The sequence below is a fragment of the Ixodes scapularis genome, unplaced genomic scaffold (assembly GCF_016920785.2).
Source record: "Ixodes scapularis isolate PalLabHiFi unplaced genomic scaffold, ASM1692078v2 PGA_scaffold7__128_contigs__length_106722199, whole genome shotgun sequence".
NCBI classification, from domain to species: Eukaryota; Metazoa; Arthropoda; class Arachnida; order Ixodida; family Ixodidae; genus Ixodes; species Ixodes scapularis.
In genome coordinates this window covers 27,518,904-27,545,085 of record NW_024609882.1, presented here as the reverse complement: position 1 = coordinate 27,545,085, position 26,182 = coordinate 27,518,904, and the positions used below count along the sequence as shown (strand labels likewise).

At 43.5% G+C, this 26,182-nt stretch overlaps 1 protein-coding gene across 1 annotated transcript; it reads left to right on the top strand.

The window, feature by feature from the left end:
- The first annotated feature begins 273 nt into the window (after window positions 1-273).
- LOC8050522 (glycoprotein 3-alpha-L-fucosyltransferase A) lies at window positions 274-26,182 on the top strand. The gene is made up of 6 exons (XM_029973652.4): window positions 274-525; window positions 5,832-6,060; window positions 7,092-7,320; window positions 9,873-10,217; window positions 17,801-18,047; window positions 21,358-26,182. Exons 1-6 carry the CDS (start codon window positions 301-303, stop codon window positions 21,463-21,465), a joined length of 1,383 nt encoding a protein of 460 aa, XP_029829512.2. The 5' UTR covers window positions 274-300; the 3' UTR covers window positions 21,466-26,182.

Sequence of the window (26,182 nt, the reverse complement as noted above, 5' to 3'; positions counted from 1 at the left end):
TCATCGAGGCCGCCTAATGCTGTCACCCACAAACGCCTCCCTTCCGAGGGTCACACGTGTCACCCTACTCAACTGTTACCGTCATAAAATTTTGTAAAGCTGATATTTGCCGGTCTGAACAGCTGGTATCCTAACCCCCCTCCCTTCGCGTTTCGCCAGCACCGCGCTCTGCGACTCAAACCCTGCTTCCCGTGCTGCCACTTCCACGTAAGCAACGACGCCGGCTTGAAACCGAATCCTCCGTTCCCGCTTCCAATGTCTTCGCAGTCCAGGTCTCCCGGGGTCCAGACATGGCGTAGCATGTGGCCCGGCAAGAAGCTGCGCCTGCGCCGTCTGCTGGCAACGGCCATTGGGCTCAGCTGCTGTACGCTGCTGCTCATCAGCTTCAAGGAGGTGCAGCAGGACGCCGATCTCCAGGACCAACCGAACGTCCTCGAGCCCAAGCTGCTCTTACAGCAGCAGAGTTATGCTGTCCCTCAGGGTTTCCACAAGGGCACTGTTCGCAGAGACGGACGTCAGATGGAGGTGAGTTCTTTTTTTTTTTTGTCACATATGTATCCTCCGAGCTAATTAAAAACAATGCGGAACTTTAAAAAAGAAAAAAAAAAAAAAACGTTCAGCCTTTTTACTCTGGTGAAGAAGGAAGACCAGCGGAGCTGTACATTGGAAAGTAATGGCCTGCCGCAAGTCGGCAAGCCAGAGTGGAAAGGCTGCCGCCATCTATGAGCGACGGCGGCAACCAGATACGTGGTTTGCCGCCGTCGTTCATAGGTGGTGGTAGGTGTCCAGAGTTCGGTGTCTTTATTTCTTTGCGGGGGACATGATTCTGGGGAAACTAGCCCTTAACAGATCCGCTGTAAAAAAAAAAAAAAAAAAAAAAAAAAAAAAACTTTGCGTATTTTGGAGACTTACACAGCCAGTGGCAGTATGAGCTGTTCGTTTTTAGTGGCAGCCGAAAGGGGTAAAATGCCAAGCTATGAAACTGACGGTCGCGTTGTGACAAAAAATGTAAAAATCAATTACAACTTTTTTTTTTTTTTTTTTTTTAACAGCGCAATTAACGAACCCGCTTAACGGACTTTTGTGCCGCCCCAGTGTTACTGCCGCTGGGCCAGCTCATATTTTCGTATCCTGTACAAACACAGAAAGAACTACCGGATATTTTTAAACAATTGATTAGTTCTGGATTTTAGTTTTAAACAAAAGCATTGTGAGGCTGTAGCGAGTATTGCCGCAACTAATACACGAACTGTACTTAATGTTGTTTCCAAATACATATTTTTCTGGTATTACGCATTGGCGACTTTCAAAGCTGGTTAAAAAAACCTATGGACAAGTAACAGTCTGGTAGCCATACGCGTTGAAGCTGGTGGCAAGCTAAAAAGAGAGTTTAGTACTGTTTGTTTTTAAATACGCGAGGCGCGGACGTTACACTGAGAATACTGCCGCCGTCCGGTTTTTTTTTTTTTTTTTCAAAGAAGCGGGGAAACCATTTGAAGCAATGAAACGGCACAGGCTGCCTAATGCATGTCATACTACCCGTGCCTGTTATAAATTAAAATAAATATACAGGTGCGTGCGTGTGCGGGTTCTATGTCATGCATACGTACGCGATACCGTCCGTAGTTGTTATAAACTACAAAAGAAACAAAAATCTATAGAGGTACGTGTTCTAGTGGCAGCTTGCGAAGCTATATAGTATTTTAAAATTTATTTTACGTAATCCGGCGAAAGCACGAATGAAAGAATGTGCAGTCACGTAGAGCCGCCGTATACAATTTTAGGTTTGTTTTACGGAACTCAAAGCGAATGTTCACGCGCATTCGAAATACAATCATGTTAACATCTTTAATTAAGCAATGTAGAAAAGAAAACAATAACAACAAAAAGATGCTTGTTATCGAAATTTTCAAGAACAGACAGAAATGAACGCGTGGGAAGCGATACCTGTTGCATGCTTCAAAATAACCAGTATAGAGGTCACTGCTAATTTTAATTCTTGTCACGATGCAATAGCGAGGGATTTAGTAATATTATTATGTATAATTATGCCATGCCCTTGTTACTTAAAAAAAACGAAAAAAAAACATAGGCGACAGCATTTTTGGCTCTGGGCTGGCCTTTGCGCGTCAAATACGAACGTTTCATCGACTGTATTCTGACAGATAATTTACAACCATGTTCTCACAAACTTACACTTGCCTGTTAGTAAAACGTCAATGTTTTTTTGTTTGTTTTTTAAGTCAACAATTAAAAATCACAGGCAAAGAACAAGGGACACACCCACCGCAGCGTCTTCCTCTTCTCTGTCTGTATCCTTTGTGCTCTTCTTTTCTAAGTGGTTACTGCAGTCTTGAATCCTTCCCGCATTTTTGCTAAAACAATAGCGCAGTAAGAAATCAACGTCCTGGTCGTTTTGCCCGCGGAGAAGCAATTTAAAGTGACAAAGAAAGAACTTTTTTTTTTTTTTTAAGTTTGGTTTATAAAACACGTATGGTTAAAAATATATATATATATCTATATATTTATTTTATTTATTTGCATACCTACATCGCCTGAAGAGGCATTATAGTAGGGAGGGGCACATACATAAAATGTGTACACTACAAACACAAGCTGAAACACAATTATTCAAGAAGTAATGCACAACGGTAGTTAGAAGTAACATTGAATCTTTAAAAAAAATAGCTCTGACAATACCGTTTCAACAATGTCACTTGGCAGGTTATTCCACTCTTCAATGGACCGCGCGAAAAAAGAGCATTTGAAAGCATCAGTTCTGCTGTGAAATGGACAGATGTTTCTTGAATTATCTCTTCTTTCTGATACATAAGCATGCTCAAAAATATACTTGGACCTACTAATTACGCTATTGTTGTAAAACACTTTATGTAACATTTTGAGACGGAACAATTTCCGCCGTTGACTCAGAGGCATCCAATTTAGAGACAATTTAAGTTCAGTTATGCTAGTTCTGAAATCATATTTACCCGTAACAAATCTCGCAGCACGATTCTGTACCTTTTCGATTTGATCTATAAGGTTCCGACTGAACGGATCCCATATCTCACTGGCGTAGTCAAGAACATACCGCACATGAGAAAATATAATTTCTCCGTCAGAGATGGGGGAGCCATCCTAAAATTACATTTAATAAATCCCAGTTGCCGGCTTGCTTTCGCTGTAATATAGTCAACATGTTCATTCCATCTTAAACCACACGAAAAAAATAACTCCCAAATATTTCGACTCCGATGCCAGTTCAAGTAAACACCACCGATACTGTAGGATGAAGGAATTAATTTAGTTTTTTAGTGAGTCTAACGCTAATACATTTAGATACGTTTAGAGGTATGCGCCATTTTATACACCAGTCATCAATTTTATCTAAATCACTTTGAAGAGCGAATACTTGAACATAGCAGATCACATAACTGTACAAAATGCGATCGTCTGCATGTAATCGAATATGTGAAGAGACGCCTTCAACAATATCCTTAATATATATTAAAAAAAGAAGAGGGCCAAGTACCGACCCCTGTGCAACTCCGGATGTTATTTCTATACAGGGGGACTGTAAACCGTTAATTAACACGGACTGTTTTCTTGAATTTAGGTTATCGCCAATTCAATTAAAAATTTCCAAATCTATGTTTAGTTCGTGAAGCTTGTTCATAAGAAGCATGAGGAACCATGTCGAAGGCCTTTTTGACAGTCAACTTGTCGGCCCTTATCAAACGATTGTAAAATATCGTGATAGAACTCAAGTAACTGCGTGGTACAAGAAAATCCTGTACGAAAACCGTGTTGAGACAGGCTAAAGAACTTTATAAGCCTAAGATGTTTCTTTAGGTTAGTGTAAATAATGTGCTGCATAGTTTTGCAGCACACACTTGTAAGTGAGATGGACCTGTAGTTTTGTACCAGATTTTTTCGGCCAGACGTGTGGACGGGAACGACATTTGCCGATTTGGAAACCAGAGGCAAAACGTTACATTTCAACGATACCGTAAACAAAATTACAAAGTAGCTCGAACTAACTTTAGCTCAAGACTTCAGGACAGTGTTGGGAATTCCATTGGGGCCAGGTGCTGAACCTTCTGTAATTTTCTTTAGAAGGTTGAAAACACCGTGTGTATCAAAATAGATTTCAGACATAAAAGCAGTAGAAACAGGTACTTCTTCGGAATCGCAGTAATTCCCCGTCACGGTATCCGAGAAAACAGACTTGAAGTAATCATTGAAACTGGAAGCCTTTAAAAAGTCAACCTCAAAAAGACGACCCTCGACCAACAGGGAGGGATTTTTAACGATATATTTTTTTATTACAGCGAATAAACTTCCAGAATTCCTTTGGGTTTTGCCTGAGTTTCACATTTAGTGTAGAAAAGTAGTTTGCCCGGGACGAAGTGATTGCACGTTACACCTATCTCCTTCAGTTTATTGTATGATGCAGAGTCATTACGAGCTCGGTATTGAGTTAGTGCACGTTTATTTTTATTAATAAGTTTCCGTAACTCGGAGTTTGTCCATGGTTTGTCCTGACGACGCTTCGAGGTGATAATTTTCGATGGAACGAAAATATCAACCAGAGTCTTTATTCTATTCCTAAATATATTCCACAGTAAGTCAATGTCACCTGTCACGCTCATGTCCTCAAACTCCGAGTAAAATTCTTCAAGTCTACTAGACAAACCAGCATAATCACCCCTGTCGAAAAAGTACACTTTTTTTTAGGACGTAAGGAAGCACTCTGATCAAATAAACAAGACAAATTTGCAACAACAGCCTCATGGTCACTAATTCCCGGGATAACGGCAAGAGCGGAGACCGCCGAAGCACGATTACTGAACACAATATTTATTTATATTTACATATATATATTTGAAAAACATTTTTTCTTAATATTTTGGTCGGCGTGCTTCTTCTATTTCGAGACGGGGTGCCAAAGTAGAAACACGTTTCGGAATCGCTCCGCACTCAGAATCAGTCTCACAGAATCAATATTGCGGTATTTCTGTTTTGTTTTTCGGTGAAAGTTCATTTTGTAACATACACTAATGCAATTAAAATATATATATATATATATTTTTTTTTTTTGTTCTTGGAGGCGGGGGGGGGGGGGGGGGGGGGAGGGTTAAGCGGGGGAATTAGTGTTTCTAAGAGCGATTCATTGATTGCTTTTACTTTTCGTCGAGAGTAGTTCGTAACTCCAAATGTTCCTCTCAAAATAAATGTTACGGCTAAAGGATCTTTTTTTATTGTTGATTTATTTTGAGGAAAGTTTATTTTATGACATACATGTTCTGTTCAAGTACTTAACAAATTATTTTTTAGAGGGTTCAATTACTTTTTTTTGTTTTTTTTTTCATAGAGTTTGCAAGAAGAGCCAGGGTAAAAGGCTAACAAGTCTGGCGAGGCACATGGTCTTTTACAGTTTACACAAGTACAAAGGTGGCAAAAAAATTCGTCCATTTGAAAGTTTCAAGCACAAACATAGAGATCGGCACCTTAACAGCACCATAGAAATATATAGATAACAATATTACAACAATGTGAAAATACTTAAAATACAATAAAGAACGTTCAATACATAAATATAAACAAATACCGCAAAAATCTACAGTAATTGGCAAGGTGAGTGCGGCTGTCGGCGTCTTTTTCGAGCGCCCAGCAGTAACTATGGTCGCAAAAGCAAGAACGAAACAAACAAAACTTGTGTACAATGCGATGTGGTCTACATTTCGTTGAAATTTCTTATCGGTGCTCACCAGTTGTGTTTACTCCTTCTTTTTCTTTCCTCTAACATTTTTGTTTTTCTTCTTGTACAGAAGCGCGTTGAAAGCGGCTCCGGGTCGTCCGAGAGGCCGTGGTACATGAAGGGGGGACTCCGGAGGCCACTGCCAGGGGACACCGGGAGCCTGTGGCCCCACGAAGACGCCGGGGACCGCATCGAGGCCCAGCTCATGTTCGTGCCCGAGGACTACAAGCGCAACAGCTCCCGCCTCAAGAAGATCCTGCTCATGCACGGCATGGGAGGCTGGGGAGAGCTGCCCAGAGGTACGGTCACCTCGCTTGCCGACAAGGCGAGCACTTTTACCGCTACAGAGGTTTTGGTGTTTGCCTTTTGTTATGGTGATAACTCAGCCTACATCATATGAGCCTCACGGAAAACCCTAAATTGCAAACAAAAAGTTAGGGCGCAAAGGAGCTGGTGAAGGTTAAACATTTGACTAAAAACCCCGAGACTGGGACGAGAAGGGACGGACAAACACAAAGTATTTTGAGACTTTGTGTTTGTCCGTCCCTTCTCGTCGCAGTCTCGGGGTTTTCAGTCAAATGCCTAAATTGCAGTCATCTAAGGCCTATTTTTCTATTGTAATCAAGAAAGTAATCAAACACGTACCCTTTTCTGCAAAAAAATAAAAATAAAATAGAAGAACGTGCTTTTTTTTTTTTGTTAACACTCTGGGTCCACGAACCTTGATAGCTCATTTAAAAATTAAGGAGGACACGCATCATCGTGATTTTGGCTATTTGTACGCTTGGAAAGCGGAGATTGAGTTATTGTTTTGAAATATACATAAGACGCACCCCGTAACGTTTTAGGTGCCCCTTTACATATTACTGGTCCTGGCGGGCATCACTCAGCCGCGTAATGCCGTCACTCTAAGAATACTTAACCTAAGCTACGAACCTTCAGGGCTCTACAAAACACTTCATGGGTTGTCAAGAAGCGAAGCTTGAGTTTCATTGATATCTGGTTCTTTGGTACCTTGTATTTATATTTCATAGGCGTAGCCTGCTGACTTCCAGACGCTCAAAATGTTCCCTTGAAATACAATCTCCCTAGCCGGTGTTTGTTTCCATAGTGGTTTCACTGGAAAGCGCCAGTTGAGTCAGTCGACGAAACTGCTTGTCAGCTCTGTGATGACCCGTTCAGTCTTCATCATCATTTTCGTCTGCAATCACTCGATGAAGCTTCAGCGACAGCAACGTTGCTAACAAATACGTAGGTCTGAAATGTCTTTGGACAGTGTTTGCAGACCTGCCGAGACACGAAGGGCTGGGACCCGCGGTTGTCTTTCCAGGTCGGACCGTCTTCCTGCGCGACAAGTGTCCCGTGGACACGTGCGAGATCGTGACGTCGCAGGACGACGCGGCTGAGGCGGACGCCATCTTGTTCAAGGACCGTTTCACGCCTCCCCGGCACCGGAGACCCTGGCAACAGGTGTGGATACTGTACCTGCTCGAGTGCCCCTACCACACGCAGACGTTCGCCCACTTCCGCGACACCTTCAACTGGACTGCCACCTACAGGTGAGGAGAGGAAGGTCGCCGTATACTTGGTCACCACCACCCAAAAACAGTGGTTCTCAGTCAGTCATGCGTCTCGGGGAACCCCATTCTGGATCGGTGGTATAGGGACGGGGTACCCCATCCACGAGGAGGGAGGGGAAAGTGTTTGAAGATCGCTATTACAGACGGATAAGCGGTAAACACTAAATCTGTGCCACGAACCAACAGATAATAATCAGCCCTACTGACCTGGCACACATGGTTTGGTCAATTTAGTTTTGAGGGACAGTCATCATCATTAAAAAAAAGTTTTATTGCTTCTCTTGACTAAGTCCTTGACATGTCCCTGAAGGCCCCAAGAGGGCCTTCAGGAACTTCTAAAGGTCCGCAGACCTCCATCTGAGAACCACTGACCCAAAAAAATCAAGGCCTGCAGAACGACCTCCTTTTTTCTTCGTGGACCGTCATCACGATCGGATGGTGCCAACTCGGCAATCGGACCCGAGCCCGATGCTGAGTGTCCTTTGACGCGTTGATTGGACACGTGGTCCAGCCGAACGCTGACGTCACACTCGTGTCCAATCAGTGTCTCTTCGCTCGATCTTACTGCGATGACGTCAAAATTCTAGTGCACAGGGTTTGATAATTCTAGGAAATGTTGACTTGGTTGAGAACAAACTCTTTCCATATGCATTTGACGTAACACGTTTTTTTTTTGTAGGCACGTTTGGAACTGTCTCCTCAAATTTTTTAGTGACCGTTCATTCAAATTATTAGGTTGATTCTCAACGTAACTGAATTATTAGTAATTGTTAATGTCAGGACAATGCGGTGTCACGTTTTTGGTAGAGATTTGTCTAGACATTTTTTTAAATATGAGACAGTTACTTTAATAGCACAAAAAAGCAACAAAAATATAGTAAAAATACATATTTTTTAGGCCTTGGTGTTGAGTTTGTTAACATAAATGCGAAATAACCTGAAGTGCCGCAATTGCAAAGTATTAGGGACCATAATCAGTTGAGCTAATCAAATGCTTTGTGGCGAAGAGTTTGCGCAATCGCTTTCTTAGGTAACGTACACTAGACGGGCTTAAACTCGACAACTGTCCCACCCCTCTTAGATGTCTTGCAAGAGATTAAAAAGCAACAACAAATGACTGCACCAGCAGGAAACTGTGTCAGCGCATCAAATAAGAGCTCTAGCCTACAATATTGAGTTGTCAACGTTGTCCCTGCCAGGCATGACTCCGATACCGCGTCCACTTACGAGATATGTGTTCGTTACAAAATTTGACTACTCCTAGTAAAATACGCGTCGTTTAGAAGTGGTCACATGGAATTGCTTCTTATCTAGCTAGATAGCCACGAACTCCAGGCTATGCCGTTGTTGAATGCAAGCGCTGATTGCACAATAGTTCAATGCAACTACAGGACACTTTTATATGGCATCATATAAAGGTGTCTAAGCTTATGATATTGCGTGACGGACTTTAGTTAAGCTATAGCTTGTTGCATTCAAAAAAAAAAAAAAAAAAAGCAACAAGAAAGCCCCTCCCAGCCCTAACTGGTGGTTTTTCCTTATCCAGCGTTCGCTGGGAGGAGCTTGTTCCGATTTTCTTGACTTGCAACAGACTATACAGGGTGTTTTTTTTTTATTCTTACACATTTGTTTAAAAAAAACCGTAAAAGCTACACTAATGCGGTTTGTGCAGGTGGGTTATACGACCAGGCGGCCATTATGTGGGCGGCTAATCTTTGCAATAAGTCGGTTAATTAATTAAAATTCGTTAATTAACTTTTTAATTACTGAAAATAAACATATGGTTTCAATTAGAAACTTGCTGAGCATCATCGAATACCCCTAAATCAACTATTTTTAGCAGGATATAACGCCGGGGCAGCATTTCACGGCATTCTGTAAAAACGCTCCATTTGGATGCGTTTCTAGATTTTGGTTTCTTATCGGAGCGCATCTACGCGCCCGCGATCCTGCTCCCCGGTGGTCGCGGCGCGAAGCCACCTCTTCGTCTCCCTCGTAGAATGGAGGGAAGTACGGCGCACGTGTGTTGTGCGTCTCAGCCACTGGGGAGCAGGAGCGCGGGCGCGGTGATGCCGCTCCGATAAGAAACCGAAATCTAGAAACGCGGCCAAATGGAACGCTTTTACAGAACGCCGTAAAATGCCTCCCCGGCGTTATATCTTTCCAGAAAAAGATGATTTAGTAATTTTCGATGATGCTCTACAAGTTTCTAATTGAAACTATATGTCTATTTCCACTAATTAAAAAGTTAATTAACGAATTTTAACTAATTAGCCGACTTATCGCAAAGATTCGCCACCCACATAATGTCCGCCTGGTCGTATAACCCACCTGCACAAACCGCACTAGTGTAGCTTTCACGGGTTTTTTTTAAACAAATGTGCAAGAATAAAAAGAAACACCCTGTATAGTTGGCCCGTTGCTCTTGTGAGCATGTGCATCTTGACCAATCTAACCAAGACAGACACGGATGTAATAAATGAACGAAGACGCTTCTGGTCCTGATTACCCGACGTTGATCTTCCTGACAGGCACGACTCGGACATCGTGGCCCCTTACGAGAAGTTCGTTCGCTACGATGACCTGGACCCCGTGGCGGAGGCGAGCAGGGTGCTGTCCAACCACAACAAGACCAAGAAGGTGGCCTGGTTCGTGTCCAACTGCGCCGCCCGGAACCAAAGGCTACAGTACGCCCGTAAGCTGGGCGCCCACATCGAGGTGGACATCTTCGGCGCCTGCGGCCCGCTCAAGTGTCCGCGGGCGAGGGCCGGACACTGCTTCGACATCTTGGACAGAGAGTACAAGTTCTACCTGGCCTTCGAGAACTCAAACTGCAAGGACTACATCACCGAGAAGTTCTTCGTCAATGGCCTGGGGTGAGTGCTGGCAGCGTTAGTGTCGGTGAGATGCCACTGAAGTTTCTCGTTTTGGGAGGAAAGTTTACTTCCATTCGGGGATCCAACACCACTTACTTCACTCGCAAGCTTGATATATCTAAGTGATCGGAAATTGCCCTTCATTTGACGGGTAACGAAGAAAAGCCCACCGGAGAAAAGCTCACCGCGGAACTGTTCGATGCGGGGAAAAGCTCACCGGCCTTTTGACAGATGCAGAGAAAAGCTCACATACGAATCTAAGAATCGAGCGTTCACTCAAGTGCAATACGTTCATTCAACTGAAGTATGGTAAGATGTCTTATTTGCCTCCGATCATTCTGCACTTCACTAAAGAAATTTATTTTGAAAATACAAGAACGTCCTGTTACACGGCTGGCGTTGAACGACGGAAATTAAATAAATAATTTTAAGAAACCGCTAATAAAAAAATAACGGGGGTTGGGGAGGGGAGTATAACCAGTGTAGAGGGCTGCAGCTTCAGTAGCTTTTGAATATTTATTAATGAAATGATACTTTATCGAGTCTACCGACACCGCATTTCCAAATCTCCACATTTAACCATTTCTTTAAGAAGCAGTGGTTTCAATTCTTACATGATTCGAACGAAAAATAAAATAAAAAAGGTCGTATTTTCTTTATTCAGGCTGCGCCAGAATTAAATATAGTAACACTCACGCGAAATGGGCTGACGTAAAAGCGGAACGAGGGCTACAGCCAGGGTGAATAACAAGAATCAAGATGCCTTAAATTTAAACCAGACCGGTTTTACTATAGATGATTTAAATGAAAGCTCTCCCGTCAAAATAATCTCAAAAATATATATATATATTTTTTTTTTCTAAATTTACCGTTTCTTTATTATTAGATACTTTAAATATGCGCGTATGTTCTGTATTAAAATCAAAGAATAGTCACAAAAGAAAGATTTATATCGGACTTAACACGAGCAAAAAGCTGTGGTCTTCAGAACATATATCGATGCGTTGAACTTTATTTCTTCCTCCGACTTCCTTCGTCAGTTACCTCACATCTTTTTTGCAATCAAATCAGAGCGCAAATGATAGGAGCTAAAACTGGGAAAGTAACGTGGTATTGCAAGAACAAAAAAATCACAAAAAATGTTAAAAAAAAGATATAGTCTTTTTGTAAAACAAAAAAAAAATTAAAAAGAAACTAAACTGTTTTTGTTTTAGTATGGCGGGATTCTCATTAACAAAAAGTTGTTAAAAATTTTGAAATTATTTTTATCGCATTGTTTCCACTGATCGGAAGAATTGAGAAAACAACCTGCCCTGTTTAAAAATGCACACAGTGATAAATAATCATTATTTTCTAGCTACACTGGTGTTAGTCCGATTTAAATCAAATGTATCTCAACTAAATAAAAAAGAACTGATTTCTTTTAAATCTTGTTTTTTTTTTTTCCATTTTGCCCAAAGCAAAGCGATCTGACGTGATGCGTGTACACTGCTTGACACTGTCTACATAAACGATCGATGGGCTATTTTTTACATTTTAATTGGTGCTATTGATACTACTGGTTGCGTTGGAAATTGCTCATTTGGGGAACAAGCTCACGCAATAAAAGTTTGGCACTGGTCAACCCCTTCTCTAAGTAAAATGCGAAAAATCGCGTCGCACTAACTCTGTTGCAAGGTGTACCGCCTGCGTGAGAGGCACCTAAAAAAGCTTGGCAGCACTACCGCTATTAAATGATAACGAGCAGTTGACATAAAATTTAGTTCCAGGTGAGCTTTTTTCCCGTCCCACACGAAAGTGGGTGAGCTTTTCTCCAGTGTTCTCAATTGACACTTTTACGACATATGATATTTGGGATACCGCAGGCAAGTTTCTAAGCGGGCACAAAAAACTGCAATACTTCAATTTAGCAGTCGACGACGAACTTTTTTTTTACAACATCTTTACAGAACTGTTAATCGTTATTCTTTCGGAATGGGCCTCACAGTTCCCTGAACTAATTGAGCAGAACCATTAATTGATGCACCGGTGGTGACGACATTTACCAATGAAAAGGGCACGGCAACTGCCGTGACGACGCAGTCACAATTTGAAAGCGAAGAAAAAGATAGCCCGGGACGTAATTTTGTCGAACGCGTAATGAACGATTCTGAAAAGCTTTGAGATCTGTACAAACTTTCGCCTCACGCAAAGTCACAGAGTAAGCACAAGCTGGCATGGAGATTTTTTAGTCGTTCCGCCTCTAGCGCGAGCTGAGCGTGCGTGCGCGCTCAGTCAAAGCACGGCGGAAAGCAGCAATCGTGTGCTGCAGGGTGAGCACGCTAAAGATACGCCCTGCCAGTTTTTACTTCTCAGTAACTGTATATAGTTTCCTAAGCCCCAACTGGCAATCGCAAAACGGGTTCATTACAAAAAAAAAAATGAATTGATATTGTCTTTAGTGTCCTTTTAAGCCGCACCGAACACGGGTGGGTTTGCCTTTTACCTGAGGTAATTACGTACGGAGAGAAACCGAGGGAGAGGGTGAGATGAAAGTTCGTGATGACGTCACAGCGCCGTGCTTTTATTGGAAGGATCAGTGGCTAGACACAAGAGCTAGCTGTCTTTGTTTCTGCCCGCTGTCTCCCCTCCAGTCAGAGCGAGAACGAACGTCGTATGCATCTCGCGTTGGGTCTGGCGTTCGAACGCCGAACTCCGACGTTCGAAAGTGGGATCTGGCGCGAGGAGTGGAAAACGCTCTTACTCGCTTTGATTTGAGGTAAATGGTGGGTAGTGACAAAGACAGGGCTAGCAGCTACGTCTACCTACTAATCCTTCTAATCGTTAACAATATAAGTTGATAACATACTTGGTTTGACATCACAAAAAAAAAAAAAAAAAACAGGTAGCGCGAACGACAAAGGACAAGTAGAAGAGGGGACAGAACAAGCGCTTCAAATTAGAGCTGGATGCTCTGACGCAACACTCCCTAGAGAAGGCAGTAGCGCTCTTCTCGTGACGTCGTGAAGGAAGGCCATCGGGGGCGCGCGTCGAACCGAAGGCAACGCGCGTGGATCGACTGTCGTAACGCGCTTTCAGTCACATACGCGTGTCTTGTTAACCAAAAATAAAAGCTGCACATAGCAATGGGTTCAGAAAGCACCTTATTACACGGGCAAAACATTACAACGCTAAATAATCGGTACGAAATGGCACGAGGTAAGTGTATAGACCGTTTTATCGTGGGTAGCGCCATTTTGAGAGCGAGAGAGAAAAGGGGAAAGGGCTACCGGCGCTTTCCTCCTTTCTGATTGTGTAGAAAGAGTGGAAGTCCCGGATGAGAGGCCTGGCCGGTGTTGGGCGTCTGCAGTGCCCCAACTTCGTTCGCGCTTTTTTCTACGTTTCAAACTCCCAAACTTAATTAGAGTCATGGTCTTCGATGTCGACAGTTCCCCGGTCATCGGGGCACCATTGCTGGGTGATAGGGTGCACGAATAACGACAGAAAGCGTCGAATACTGTCCGAGGACCTATGTAGCTTGCATGGAATCTGGCAAGGCAAGTATGGCTGGAATGTTTTTAAACTCCATTGTTTTCCGCATGACTGGAAATGATGAACCATTAAAACATTTTTGCTTGCAATGGGCCTATTTCAACGTAGCCGCTTTTAGTTGTAATCAACAAGTTATACACGAAACGGGAACCTCAATTAACTTTGTAAACGCCCGGAGCTGCTAAATATCGTCTTGCTCTGCTGTTTTTATCCTCGTGTCCCGGTTCTTATATTTCCTTGGGAATGAACGACGAAGACGCTTCAGAGGTACTTTTATCGAACCGCAGAAAGCCTCGAAGCAGGCACGAATTATCTTACTATTTGATGCAATATTTTGGGTACTCACCTCCAGTTTATATAGCTGGCACGTTCGCTGCCGCTGTTCCCCCCGTCGCCACACTGGCGGATGCCATGACCCACACAAAGAAACGTGCACACTGGGCTCGAAAACGCAGATCGCAACACACGAGACGTTCCCTGCAGCGACTATCAAGCGCCTCAAAGCGCCTTAGTCAACGGAAACAACCCACCAGCGGCACTCCAAGGACGCTTTTGCCGGCTCCCTGGTATCGCGCAGAAGATCGCGATTAGAAAAAAACAACAATAGAAATACGTTTTCAACAATTTCCAGCCTCACCCGGGGGCGGAAATGAGCCTTCAACCAAGTGTTGTAGATGATAAAATCGAGTCAGTCACCACTGCAAATTATCGCTATTAATATAAATTCAGTTACAAAAGTTTACAAGCTGAAACAGCAGTTATCATCAGAAAACTCGCACGCACATTGCGAGCGTACCCCATGTTCATCGGCGGTACAGCGTTTGGTGCGCGCTCCACTCACGAAATGTTCCGAGCGAAGTCGAGGGGATGGCGTTGAGGAGACGCCTTTTCGGTTTACGGAAGCAATCCACTGCCGCCGGAGACAGGGGTCATGTGGAATGCGATGGAGCTTAAAGACATTGCAGCCGCTCTCGCCTTGCCGGATTCCTTGCAAGCTACATATGTCCTTGGACAGTATTCTATGCTTTCTGTTTTTATTCCTGCACCCTATGACGCAGCAATGGTGTCCCGATGACCGGGGGATTGTTGCCATCAAAGCCTCTGGCTCTAATTAAGTTTGCGACTTTAAAACAGGAAAGAAAGCGCGAACGAAGTTCGGGCACAGCAGACACACACCCAACACCGGCGAAGCCTCTCATCCGGGACTTTCACTCTTTCTACACAATCAGAAAGGGGGAAAGGCCCGGGTAGCCCTTTCCGCTTTTCTCTCTCGCCCTCTTTCAGTAAAACGGTCTATAAGGCCTCTATAGAAAAATGAGATTGTTTTAAGTCGAAAACACTCAGTGACGCAAATATTGTAGGAATGCATATTTTATACAAAAATACTTCGACAAATTGGCGAGACACGCAGTGATTGGAGGAATGCATATTTTATACAAAAATACTTCGACAAATTGGCGAGACACGCAGTGATTGGACACAGCAAAACATACCACAGTTAAAAACCAGGTAGAAGTAGTCAACGCGGACACTGCTAGACAAGTGTCACTTACGTTCAGGTAAGCGATGTTATCGCGTGCAGTCACAGAATGTTTGCATTATACCCCGGCCACATTGCAAACGTAATGTAATTTCGATCGAATGACATTATGGGGTCGACAGATCAGCTTGCGACGCTCGTATAATCACTTAAGACCGCGAGCTGATCAAATCCCATATCATTTAATGAAAATATATTAACGTTTTCGTGTGGTAGGGGTGCTAAACTTACTATTTACAGTCAACTAATTTACTTCCTCCCTATGTGCCCAAGCTGCCTTAGAAAGAAATATATTTTTTTTTGTTTACAATAATACTATTTATCACCTTAATACAGTTAAGATTCTAGTATAACCGCGGTAAAGGCAATAAAATAACTTTAATGTAAACACATAACCACAAACAACGCACTTTCAGTAATCACATAAACTTGTTATTCCCCTTCCAGTAAAGACTGCAATACAACCACGCATATTTACAAATGTCGACGCAACTGCACACGGATAACGAAGAAGAAAGAGATTCCATTCTATCACATGATTAAAAAAACAAAAAAAAAACAAACGACTGCAGCCCTTTATTTCGCGTCCTACATGACCAAGAAAGCCCTTAAATAGGTTGCCTCTCACCTGTCGATCGTATCCATACGTGCCACAATATCCGTCACGAAAACATTTGAACACAAGCTCCAAAAAATCTCTGTCAAGAGAGAGGTCTATCGATAATCGACCAGTGTCATCGTTGGCTAGTTACCACACATGTCACTCAAACCGTAGCAGGACTTGTTCCACGAGTCCACGTAAATGCCGTAATATCAAGTGAATACAAAAAAAAAAAAAAAAATTACCCGAGACTGCTGTGACGACAGAGAAACGACGGGAAGAAGAAAATAAGTATCAAAAGAACCTCGCACGAGAGCAACGGCAGCAGTGTGGAACGAAAGGCTTAAAGGAGCTGTGCAACGATTTTAACGTTGAGAGGATTGGCATCTTCTACTTTTGGCATTGTTTAGCTTGTCACTAAGAGAAAGCACACCTCCTTCCTCCGAAACGTTGCGACTTCGCCGCGTAATCGCGAGGCAAAACTTATAAAATATTCCCCGACCTGCAGCCGCGAGCGGCGGCCATGAGAACCACGCGGCATGACGTCAATGGGGGTCTTTTAGAAAGGTAGCAATAGACCGATCTCACCAAGCGTTCGACGCATGCGCGAGGCAGCCATAACTTTAGTTCACAAGGGGCAATCGGCAGTGCACGAGACTGCTCGTGCCCTGCACGCGCAGAGATCCAGTGAGGTTGTCGCACGCGCAGAAAGACTAAAGTTCCCGCGATGCATTGCGGCAGCGGTGGCGTAGTCAAACTGGCTGGTGAGATCGGTCTATTTGTGAGAATACCTGCTCGATAAAAGTTAACTTTTCTATAAATCTTGTCTTTCCAACATAAATATAAATGTGCCAAAATCCTGGTGTCATCGACAAAACTTTTATTATACGGAGTTTTAGTGGCGCCATCTAGGCTAGGTCCACAAAACCGTCGGCTCTATCTGCTACCGCAAACAGCCGCCAGAAGCCGGAGGGGGAGGGGGATAGGGCCGGACGGGTATGGGCGGACCCGGATGAAACTTCCCTCCTTTCATTATATTGTCCGCGCTGCGCCAGCACGTGGTCACGCGTTCGTGAGCGGATGAGTTCTCGCTGCTCACTGATGGCTCTAGAGAGAGAGCTTCACCGGAACCCCGTGCGACGTCCAGTGACGTCATAACGCACGTGACTCGGAAGTTGGTGAAGGAGTTGAGAAATGCCAAAAACCTTAATCTTTGTCTATTTTTCAAATAAAAACTAGGACATGCAGGCAAAAGCGGTTTTTTGTTCTTTACTTCAGAAAGGTCGAGACACCAACTCCCAAATTATTTGAGCAAAGCACTGAAATTGTTGCACAGCACCTTTAACGTTGCCGACCCATCTCTTGCTCGTACACGCTCCCTCCGGGGATGACTGGATTTTATATATATATATATATATATATATATATATATATATATATATGATGCTGTCGGTAGCAGAAAGGATAGGACGGTACACGATGATCGAACAAGCATACGATTTATGGAGGCCGAGCCTGCCCGTGGGGCCTGGCGCGGGATGGTCGTGCGCGCCACTGCCCCGTCGTCGTCTTCACCTTCCTAACAATATATATATATATGTAATATGATAAATTGTGCACGATTGCGCTTTTAAAACGTATATTAATGTCGGATAAACGCGCGCGGACACCACCGCGCCGCTCGACAAAAAAATATTTGTTTCACATCGATGCCACATATTTTTTTTCACGTAGTTGCGCCATGTGCTTCCTTCTCCGACAATTTGACGTAACCACTCGGAGCGCTACGGCCTTCTTCTCTAGGAGGTGTTGTCTAACGCCACCCCCACGCCCTCCCATCTCCTTCTCCTCTCTTTTTTTCTGTTTCCCTTCGTCCATGTTGTTGACAATTCGTTGCCTTGTCGCCCACAGCCGCGACGTGGTGCCGATAGCGATGGGAGGCCGTCCCGAGGACTACCGGCGTGCCTCTCCCGACCACTCCTTCGTGCACGTCGAAGACTTCCCTTCTGAGAAGGCCCTGGCCGACTACCTGCACGTACTGGACCGCAACGACTCCCTGTACAACGAGTACTTTCGCTGGAAGGGCAGCGGAGAGTTCATCAACACCTACTTCTGGTGCAGGCTGTGCGCCATGCTTCACGCGCCACCTGTTCCTAAGGTGAGCATATTGCTTTTTTCGAGTCGGTCTCTTCAGCGTACGTTTCGTAAGAAACATATAGCCTATTCCGGAGGAGCAATTGCTTAATTAAAGTGCCTCTTTTTTTGTAAAGTGTTTTTAGTTGTTAGAAAAACCAGGTATGTACGCGTTACTTAAGTTGAGTAACTAATATACCTTCACTCGTTACGAGCTTAAAAAGTAACCATAGTCGGTGACGCACCTCCCAGCTCTTTCCACTTTAACAGAGCGAACGCAGGAGAGGGGGGACCTCCTCTCCAGTATTCGCTCTGCTAAAGTGGAAAGAAGTGAGAGGTAGGACTACGTTACTCGTTACTGCGGTTCAAAATGAACGCGTTACGTCAGTTTGAAAGAAACCCGTTTTTTCGTTACTCTGAATACATTGACAAATGATGATGAGGCGGCGAATAACTGAAGAAACTAAACGTTAAATGGGGCGAACTTGTGCCCAAAACAAAATAGAGAAAGGCTAGCGTCGCAGGCGTCGATGTCGGCGAAACAGCAGGGTCGAGCGCTGGGGCGAGACTGACTCCAGATCGCCACTCGGTGCACCTTTTGTACCCGCGTGGGCTTCTGGAACAATCGGGTTCGGCATGTAGAACATTCTAACCTCGAATCAGCAACACGGTTCTCGAATTTACCAGAACATTACACTAGAGTCAACAAAAATGCGTACCAGCGACCAGAAATCGAACCCTGGCTTTCTGCGTTAGGCCACGAACCGTTAGGCCACGAGCGCGCTGCCTACTTGGTCAGCTGCGAGCGCGACAATATTCTTTTTATGAAGCAGTATACCTCTTCCGATATTTCTGGCCGTTAATAATTCCTTGCTTTGAAGCGCGTTCATTCGGGGATAACCGTGGCTACACTGACATACTTCGTGCACATCGGCGGTCTATCTAGTGGTTTCTTGTCGTGAAAAATGCGGGCGTGAGCTGCGGTAAGAAGTAGGTTCGGACACTTGTGTACGTTCCTCTCCAGAAGTAACTAAAAGCTGTTAGACGTTACTTCAGCAAAAAGTAAAGAAAATGCGTTACTCGTTCCTTCTCTTAAAAGGTAACTAGGTCGTTACTTCCTTACAGAAAAAAAAAAGCAACTAGGTACAAGTCTGGGGAAAGAAAAATGGAACTAGGTACAAGTAACGTTCAAGTCTGGAAGAAGCACACTGCATATTCAAAATGCACCTTCTTTTTATGAGCAGTACCTAAACTAACATTTGTCGTATACAGTTTTTGTAAAACAAAAAACAAAAAACAACTAAGTTTAGCTATATAAAAAAAAAATAGTTTTAGCACCCGTGAATTGTGGCGAAGTGTATAGCCAGCCGATCAGAGTTTGAGAGAAGTCGTCATTATTTTGCTCACTGAACGGATGTGCGAAAACTTAATTTGGAAACTCCACTGCAAGTTACCTCAACATAGTTATTTGTTCCTGTCAAAACCACAGATACATAATAATTGTGCACTCAGTTATAATACGCTGCGAGACAATAGTTCGAAATGGGCAACCCTTCGCTTAAATAGAACTGTGTTTGGCATGATCATCAGTGACAGTCGGCTAACAATAAAAATTCAAATATTCCATAAAGTAAAAAATGCGTTTCGATACCTTCATGCCACTCATGAGCGAGACTTTCACTGGGTGTCAAGGAGAGCAATGTCTCGAATCCCATAAAATATCTAATGTAAACCATGCGATCTAAAAGACGTAGTTTGCAGTCTTGGAAACGTTACAAGGCCCAACACGAAGATACACAGGAACATCCATAGACTTTGTTTTCATTCCTGTTGATCCCTTTAATATACGCTCACGTACATTTACAGACAATGATAGCAGGATGTATTATCCTCCAGTACGCAGTCTCCAAATCTGTTAGAAGCAGTACGTATCTCGGATTCTGTTTTAATATCGCTACAAGCAACATATTTTATACGTAAAATATTTCGTTCGCAAAGAAAGCGCTATAAGGAAAAAAAAAAATCTAACCGTAGACAAGACGGAACATGTAGCCTAAATTTATTCACTATCTGATGCAAATTGAAAACACACCTACAGCCGCGCCCTAGTTTCGGCTTGCTTCCTGCAACCTCCTTGTTTCCGGGTCATCTGCGCGACACGCAAATATTCACGCTTCCGTGTTCTAAAGTGTTTATAGTATAAATATTTTTTTTTAACCGATGGTGTGTGGTAGACTGAGATTCGATGTGTCTTCAACTTCTTAAAACTGAAGTAAACATTTCACATACGCAGCTCCAACGCGACTGAGACATACAAAAAGAAAAAAAAAATACTGCTTTAAAAGTCACGTCTGTTTCCGTAACGCGGCTCTTTCAGCAGTTGCACAAGGTGCGCGGACGTCCAACACCACCTAAAGTAATTGAAGTCCGTGCGCCAGCATTTCGACATCATGCCAGTGAGATCGAAGGCAGACACAGCTAGGACCCGAGTGTTGCCTCACTGCTGTCGGAAGGGCGCTCGGCGATACAGTGCCGGCCGTTCGTGGGAAAGGAGAACCGTGTTTTTCGGCCCGCGTAAATGAACTACTTATTGCAAGATGTTCACACTTCCTGTGAGTGTGACGCTATAGCGGTTGTGATAAAACCCGAAAGTTTGAGAACATGCCGTTGTACCTGGACCGACAGATAATTGAGAACGACAAAATTTCTATGAGCGGACGTCCATCTATGCCTAATAATGTTGGGGAGTTTTCATAGATCGTTTATTCCGTCCCGCAACGTTGTCCGCAGCGCCCTATGATATCCGGAAACCTGCAGTCAAGGCCAGTGGCGCGCATGCGCACTAGCGGCGTCTTTGTTGCGGAAAGCGTAGGGGAGTAGGGAAAACGATCTACGAAAATTCCCTATTTTCAAAACAAGAAATGACGCTGTGGGCGCCCTTAAGAATAATTTCAGTGAATACAACTTGTCAACAAGATAGTAAACAATCTCTTTCTTGCCGACAAGTGTTTTTTTACCGATATAAATCTCACGCTCGTTTACAATCTGACTTCTTGTTTTGACGACATTAGGCCTAGGTGGGCGTCAGCTCGTAATGATATTTCGTCTCCCTCAATTATCTTTCGATCCGAGGAACGTAAAGTTCTTAAACTTTTGCTTTCTATTCCCAACCGCTAGCGTCACATTCTCACGTAGTTTGAGTTTCCTGCGATGCGTAGTTTATTTACACGGAGCGAAAAACACGGTTCTTTTTTCTTGTGAACGCTTTGTGTAGACGCCGCGTTGGCACGATGTAAAACAGCAACACGGCCTTTTCTCTTTTTTTTTTTTTCCAGGTGTACCCGGACATCGGTGCCTGGTGGTCCGGGCCGGGCACCTGCAACAGCAACCGCTGGAGCAAGTTCAAGACGAAGAAGGACTCTGTGGGTTACGTTTTCACCTGACCCTGGTAACCTCGTGCCACGGCAGTCGATCTGCAAGGTGAATGGACATGCGACGCTCTTCCCCGACGCGCACCGCTGCACCGGCGGCTCAGCCGGTTGTGGCAGTCCGGGAATCGACGCGGAATACTCGATGAACCGCATCAAGGCCATCAGCGTTTTGTGTCTGAGTGCTTCGAGTGTGCGGGAACTAGTTCTATGCTCGGCGTAGGGGGACTGCTGGCATCTGTGTCGTTTCATGAAGGTGCACTGACTCGATGATCACTTGCATTGGGCATGACGCTGAGGACATCAAGGAGTGAAAGGGCTAGCGTGAATGACGTGGCGAATTTGTACGGACGACGCTTTCGGCGCTCGAATGGGATTTACAGTTTTGTCGCTGAAGTGTATTCCAGTTTAGCGAATGCTTTCGAACACAGAATAACCTTTTCCTTCGGGGACGTCTGGGAAAGTTGGGCTATATACCGCTGCGCTTCAGGTGACCGAGGGCTTCGACTGAGTGTAAAAAGCGCCGTTTTAACGGTCTAGAATTTAGAGAATGCAAGGAAGATCAATGGCTGACTACTTGGAAAACATTTGTGAGTCATGACCTCAAAAGATTTAAAGTTTGAAGGTGAGGTGCGCTGAGCGGGATGTTGGCATTTTCAAGAGAACTACGGCAGGGGCGCCTAAATATACGAATGACTTCGAGCGCTAGTTGGTCTATAGCCGAGGTCGGCTGTTTCAGGACATCCTTAACTGTCCGGGAACTCTCTTAGTGCAGATGTTTCCTATGGAACGCAATACGAAATTTTACGAAGGAAGCCCGTCTACAAGACTCGTAAATTATGTTGCGTGAGGTTAACCCAAAGCTTGATGATTGAGAGACTTGAGCGTATGAATCACCTCTGCGGCTGAGTAGGGTAATGTTTTCGTATTTTGCACGCTCGTCCAGTGGAGCAACCCGTAGAAACGTCGGAGTACAACAATGTTCAAGTACCGGAGCAAGAACGTTTCGGCGAAAAGAATCTTCGATATGAGAGCAAGATCTCACCTTTCCACGTCACCTTCGGACGCGACTGAGTATCAGCCGCTTCTTCCTATGAATCACTGCAACAAGAACGAATAGCCGTCGTGGTTCGTGGACTCCGTGAATGTAAGAAAAGGTCGGTGTAAAAGCGAACCAGCGTTTTTCGTTGTCTTTCGATACCGTTACACTTGAAATTCTTCCTTGTTCGTGCTGTGTAATTGCGTAGCAAGGGTCACTTTCTCTGACGCGTTCGACAGTGTTATAATTAGTGAAGGCATTCTAAAACATAACGCATCGGTCAGTTCGACATAGTCCTAGCCAATACCAGGCATATCCATTCCTCTTTACCAATACTGCCTCGGGAACACGACATGGGGTAATTCTTGGTGAATTTAATCCTCATGTGGAACGAAAGCTAAATTCCGATGAAACTGCGTGGCAAATCGCCAGGCATCTGTACCTTGGTCGTCGCGACGTGTTGCATACACAAGAGCTAGACGGCACTGCGGTCATTAACTATGGTGTCTGACTGACAGGATGAGAATGGTAGGGAAGTCTTTCAGTTGTCCCGCCTCTAATGCGAGCTTTCCACCTTCGATAGCGCTTCGGCGTCTCGTGAGATCCGAGCTTGCACGCCATGATGAAGCACGGTGGAAGGCAACGTGAGCGCGTGCGCTGGAGGCTGGGCATTCAAAAGAAACGCACTGTCGTTTTTATCCTGTCCGTGACTACAGTGATGACGTTAAAAACAACAACCAAAAAGCGTGTTTTTTTCATAGGATGGAGTGGATTTGTTTACTCGTTCGAGGTTATCTAAAATTGCTTTGGTGTCACGACCTAGGTTAGGGATGAACGTCAGGATTGACTGGGAACGCAGCGCCATTGGCAAGCTCCAAGTCAATGCTTTTTTTCTTTAATTGGGTGGGGGGATTGTATCGTGACGTCACAGTAATCGCAAAACGAGGACATTGCATAAGCAGGGGCATTCTGTTTGTCGCAGCTCGGGGAAGGAAGTTTTAAGAGGTTGCGGTATCGAAAGATCATCTCATTACTTGTAGAACGTCGAGTAATGCGCCATTGTCACTACGTCACTGTTGTCGCCGAGCTCGTCAGACTGAGCTTTGATGTCACGTGGGGTTTCGTGTGATATGTTTGCTCACCACGTGTCAGAATCCTCGAGGCACCCGCACCGCATAATGAAAGGAATACGCTTCTCCGTGAAATTGCCAGTAGCTACAATGCATACATACAATGAGGCAAAGATCTTGTTTTATCTATTTTATTCTTAAAATTCGTTTAACTCGCCTTAAATTCTAAATAAAAACATACATTTTGTTTTGGGGGCACCCTTGAGATGTGAAAATAACACATAAGACAACAATGTTTGATGATAATGGATTGAGTTACTTTTTTTTAGTATTTAAAGCTTGCGTTTCATAAGCGTTAATGTGTTCGAACTAATTCTAATAGATTTGAGCGTGTTCAGTATTTACAACTTTATTTTATTTGCCACGATATTAGGAACAACATTTATGATTTTGCTTACAAAGTTCTTCAACTGACGTGTTCATTGAGAATAAAACCATGCAACTTTCTGTTGCAGCACAGAATGCGAGAGGAGGAACAAAAACAAAAGCAGACGCATACATACTTAAGTAACGAAGATGCCGGAGATTGGCTAACATCGTAATTTTTTATAACGAATACAACCAGTCTCACATTCGTACAAAAACACAATATATGTGTTGACAACAACGCATACTTTTCCTTCCCTTAGTGTTTTTTAATTGATGTGATCTGTGTTTTAAATTTTATTTTTATGTGCATTGAGTAATCTCAGAACAAAACGATGAAATGCCGTTTCAACAATTGTTAGCAGTACGAGGACTGATTTATCGCTCTTCTTGTCGTAGAACACCAACGTTGCGCATGAAAACGATTCAGAGAATGGTCGTTCGAGTTATAATCTATGGTTTACTTCTATTTTCAGAAACTCGTACAAAATTGACCTATCTGCCAAACCCTAATAACAGTCCAAGTGCTAGCTTTCAGGCGGCAAAAAAGCAAGGCCAATTTGTTCAGACGCATGATATGTACCTTGTGTATGGGTTACGATTCTAGCCCTGATCAGCTCCTTGTTAATCAAATTCACGAGATAACTATGAGTAGATAACGAGCGTTGAAATACTCATTGAAATAATGGACTGTGATGAAAATGGTACTAATAGCTCTTGTTACGCTGCATTAGCGCCTAATAGTGAGCCTCTGGGCTAGAGATATTTTCCGTTCTATCGTCTGATTTGTTTAAAAAAAGGTTTGGCAGTGCGCGTACTACATAATTACTGGTTCTGGTGATTTTTTTTTTTTTCATAAAGGATTTGCGTTGGTCAGTTCTGGTACAGAATAATGTTAAGTGTTCCGCTGCTCACCGGATACGCTCAGAAGCGAGAAGCAGAATGTTACACTGCGGACCGCGACCTAATAATAATTAATGTGTGAATCTTATTTTCGAATTAATATAACGAATGATTTATATTACCTGTTGTGTATGCAAGAATAGATAAAGCGAAAGACTAAACTAAAACAAAAATTAACCTCTAGTCCAGCAGACTTTCGCTTTATATTTTTATGTCACCGAGCTTGTAAGTTAGTTTCCATTGTTTCTATTTGGTTGCGTTATTCAACGTCTTTGTCGACTTCTTATGCATACACCCAAATTTTGACTCCGAAAAGGGACTTTTCTGACAAGTCGGCAACGCCTAACTACACAAGAAAATAACCTAGAACAGTGAATTTCTGCTGTCTGGATTCCACGAGTTTCCAATTGCGTCGGTGATCCTTTTGGTTATTGATGAGTGTGGGTAGAGAAAGTGTCAGCATTTTCTATAGTCACACCTCTATTGTGATAGAAGCATAGATTGCACCACTTTTGTATGACATAGTATATCGAGTTTCAACAAAATGTTAGGTGGGGACGTCACAGTGTTGAACTGAAAAGTGTGCGCCGAGAGCCTTACGAAAGCAATATCTCCGGTTTGACTTGGAAGGGTCTAGTTACGAAGAATCTCGTTTTTGGAGGATAATTTTTCACACACTGCGAGCAGCTTATAATAGAAGTAAGGTAGATACAAACAAAAACAAGATTGAAAACCTGTTAGTCGTTCCCCAAGACAAATAAGTCGAACACGCGGTTGCATAGAGGTAAACGATCAAAGTGTATATCAACATCGCGCAAAAGTGCACTATAGAGTACTGTACCCTACGGCACCCTAAGAATGTCGATCGGGAATGCGTTCATTTTATCCAGGATGTTCTTTCAACTTTGTCTGCCTTATTTGTTGGCGCACATCTTTATAAAATCCTGCGTATTAAACCAGTGGACGCTATACACCACAGAGGCATTTTAGTTTTATATTTTTGAATTGTGTATTGTTTACAATTTGTTTTATACTAAAAAAATGTATTTACAACGTTGCTTGCATGTTCAATGTGGCTATTCGTTGGTCATTGCCAGATTCTTACTTTGTCGTGCTGTCGCATTGTGATAGCTAAACTGGTCAAATGTTTCTAGTCAGATCCTTTGGCAGTGTGGCTAGTGATATCACCAACTCATCAAAACTGGACAAGAATATGGTAGATTGGAAAAAAAAAAGAACTAGAGCGATGTTGACGTAGTTCTACATTGTCATTGTAATAAAGATTTGTTGTTTA

Bases quoted from the DNA above. Each gene is read 5' to 3' on its own strand.
- LOC8050522 (XM_029973652.4), top strand. From the start codon at position 301: ATGTGGCCCGGCAAGAAGCTGCGCCTGCGCCGTCTGCTGGCAACGGCC. The intron at 6,061-7,091 runs GTACGGTCACCT...TTGTCTTTCCAG, and splicing joins CTGGGGAGAGCTGCCCAGAG to GTCGGACCGTCTTCCTGCGC. The intron at 18,048-21,357 runs GTGAGCATATTG...TTTTTTTTCCAG, and splicing joins ACGCGCCACCTGTTCCTAAG to GTGTACCCGGACATCGGTGC.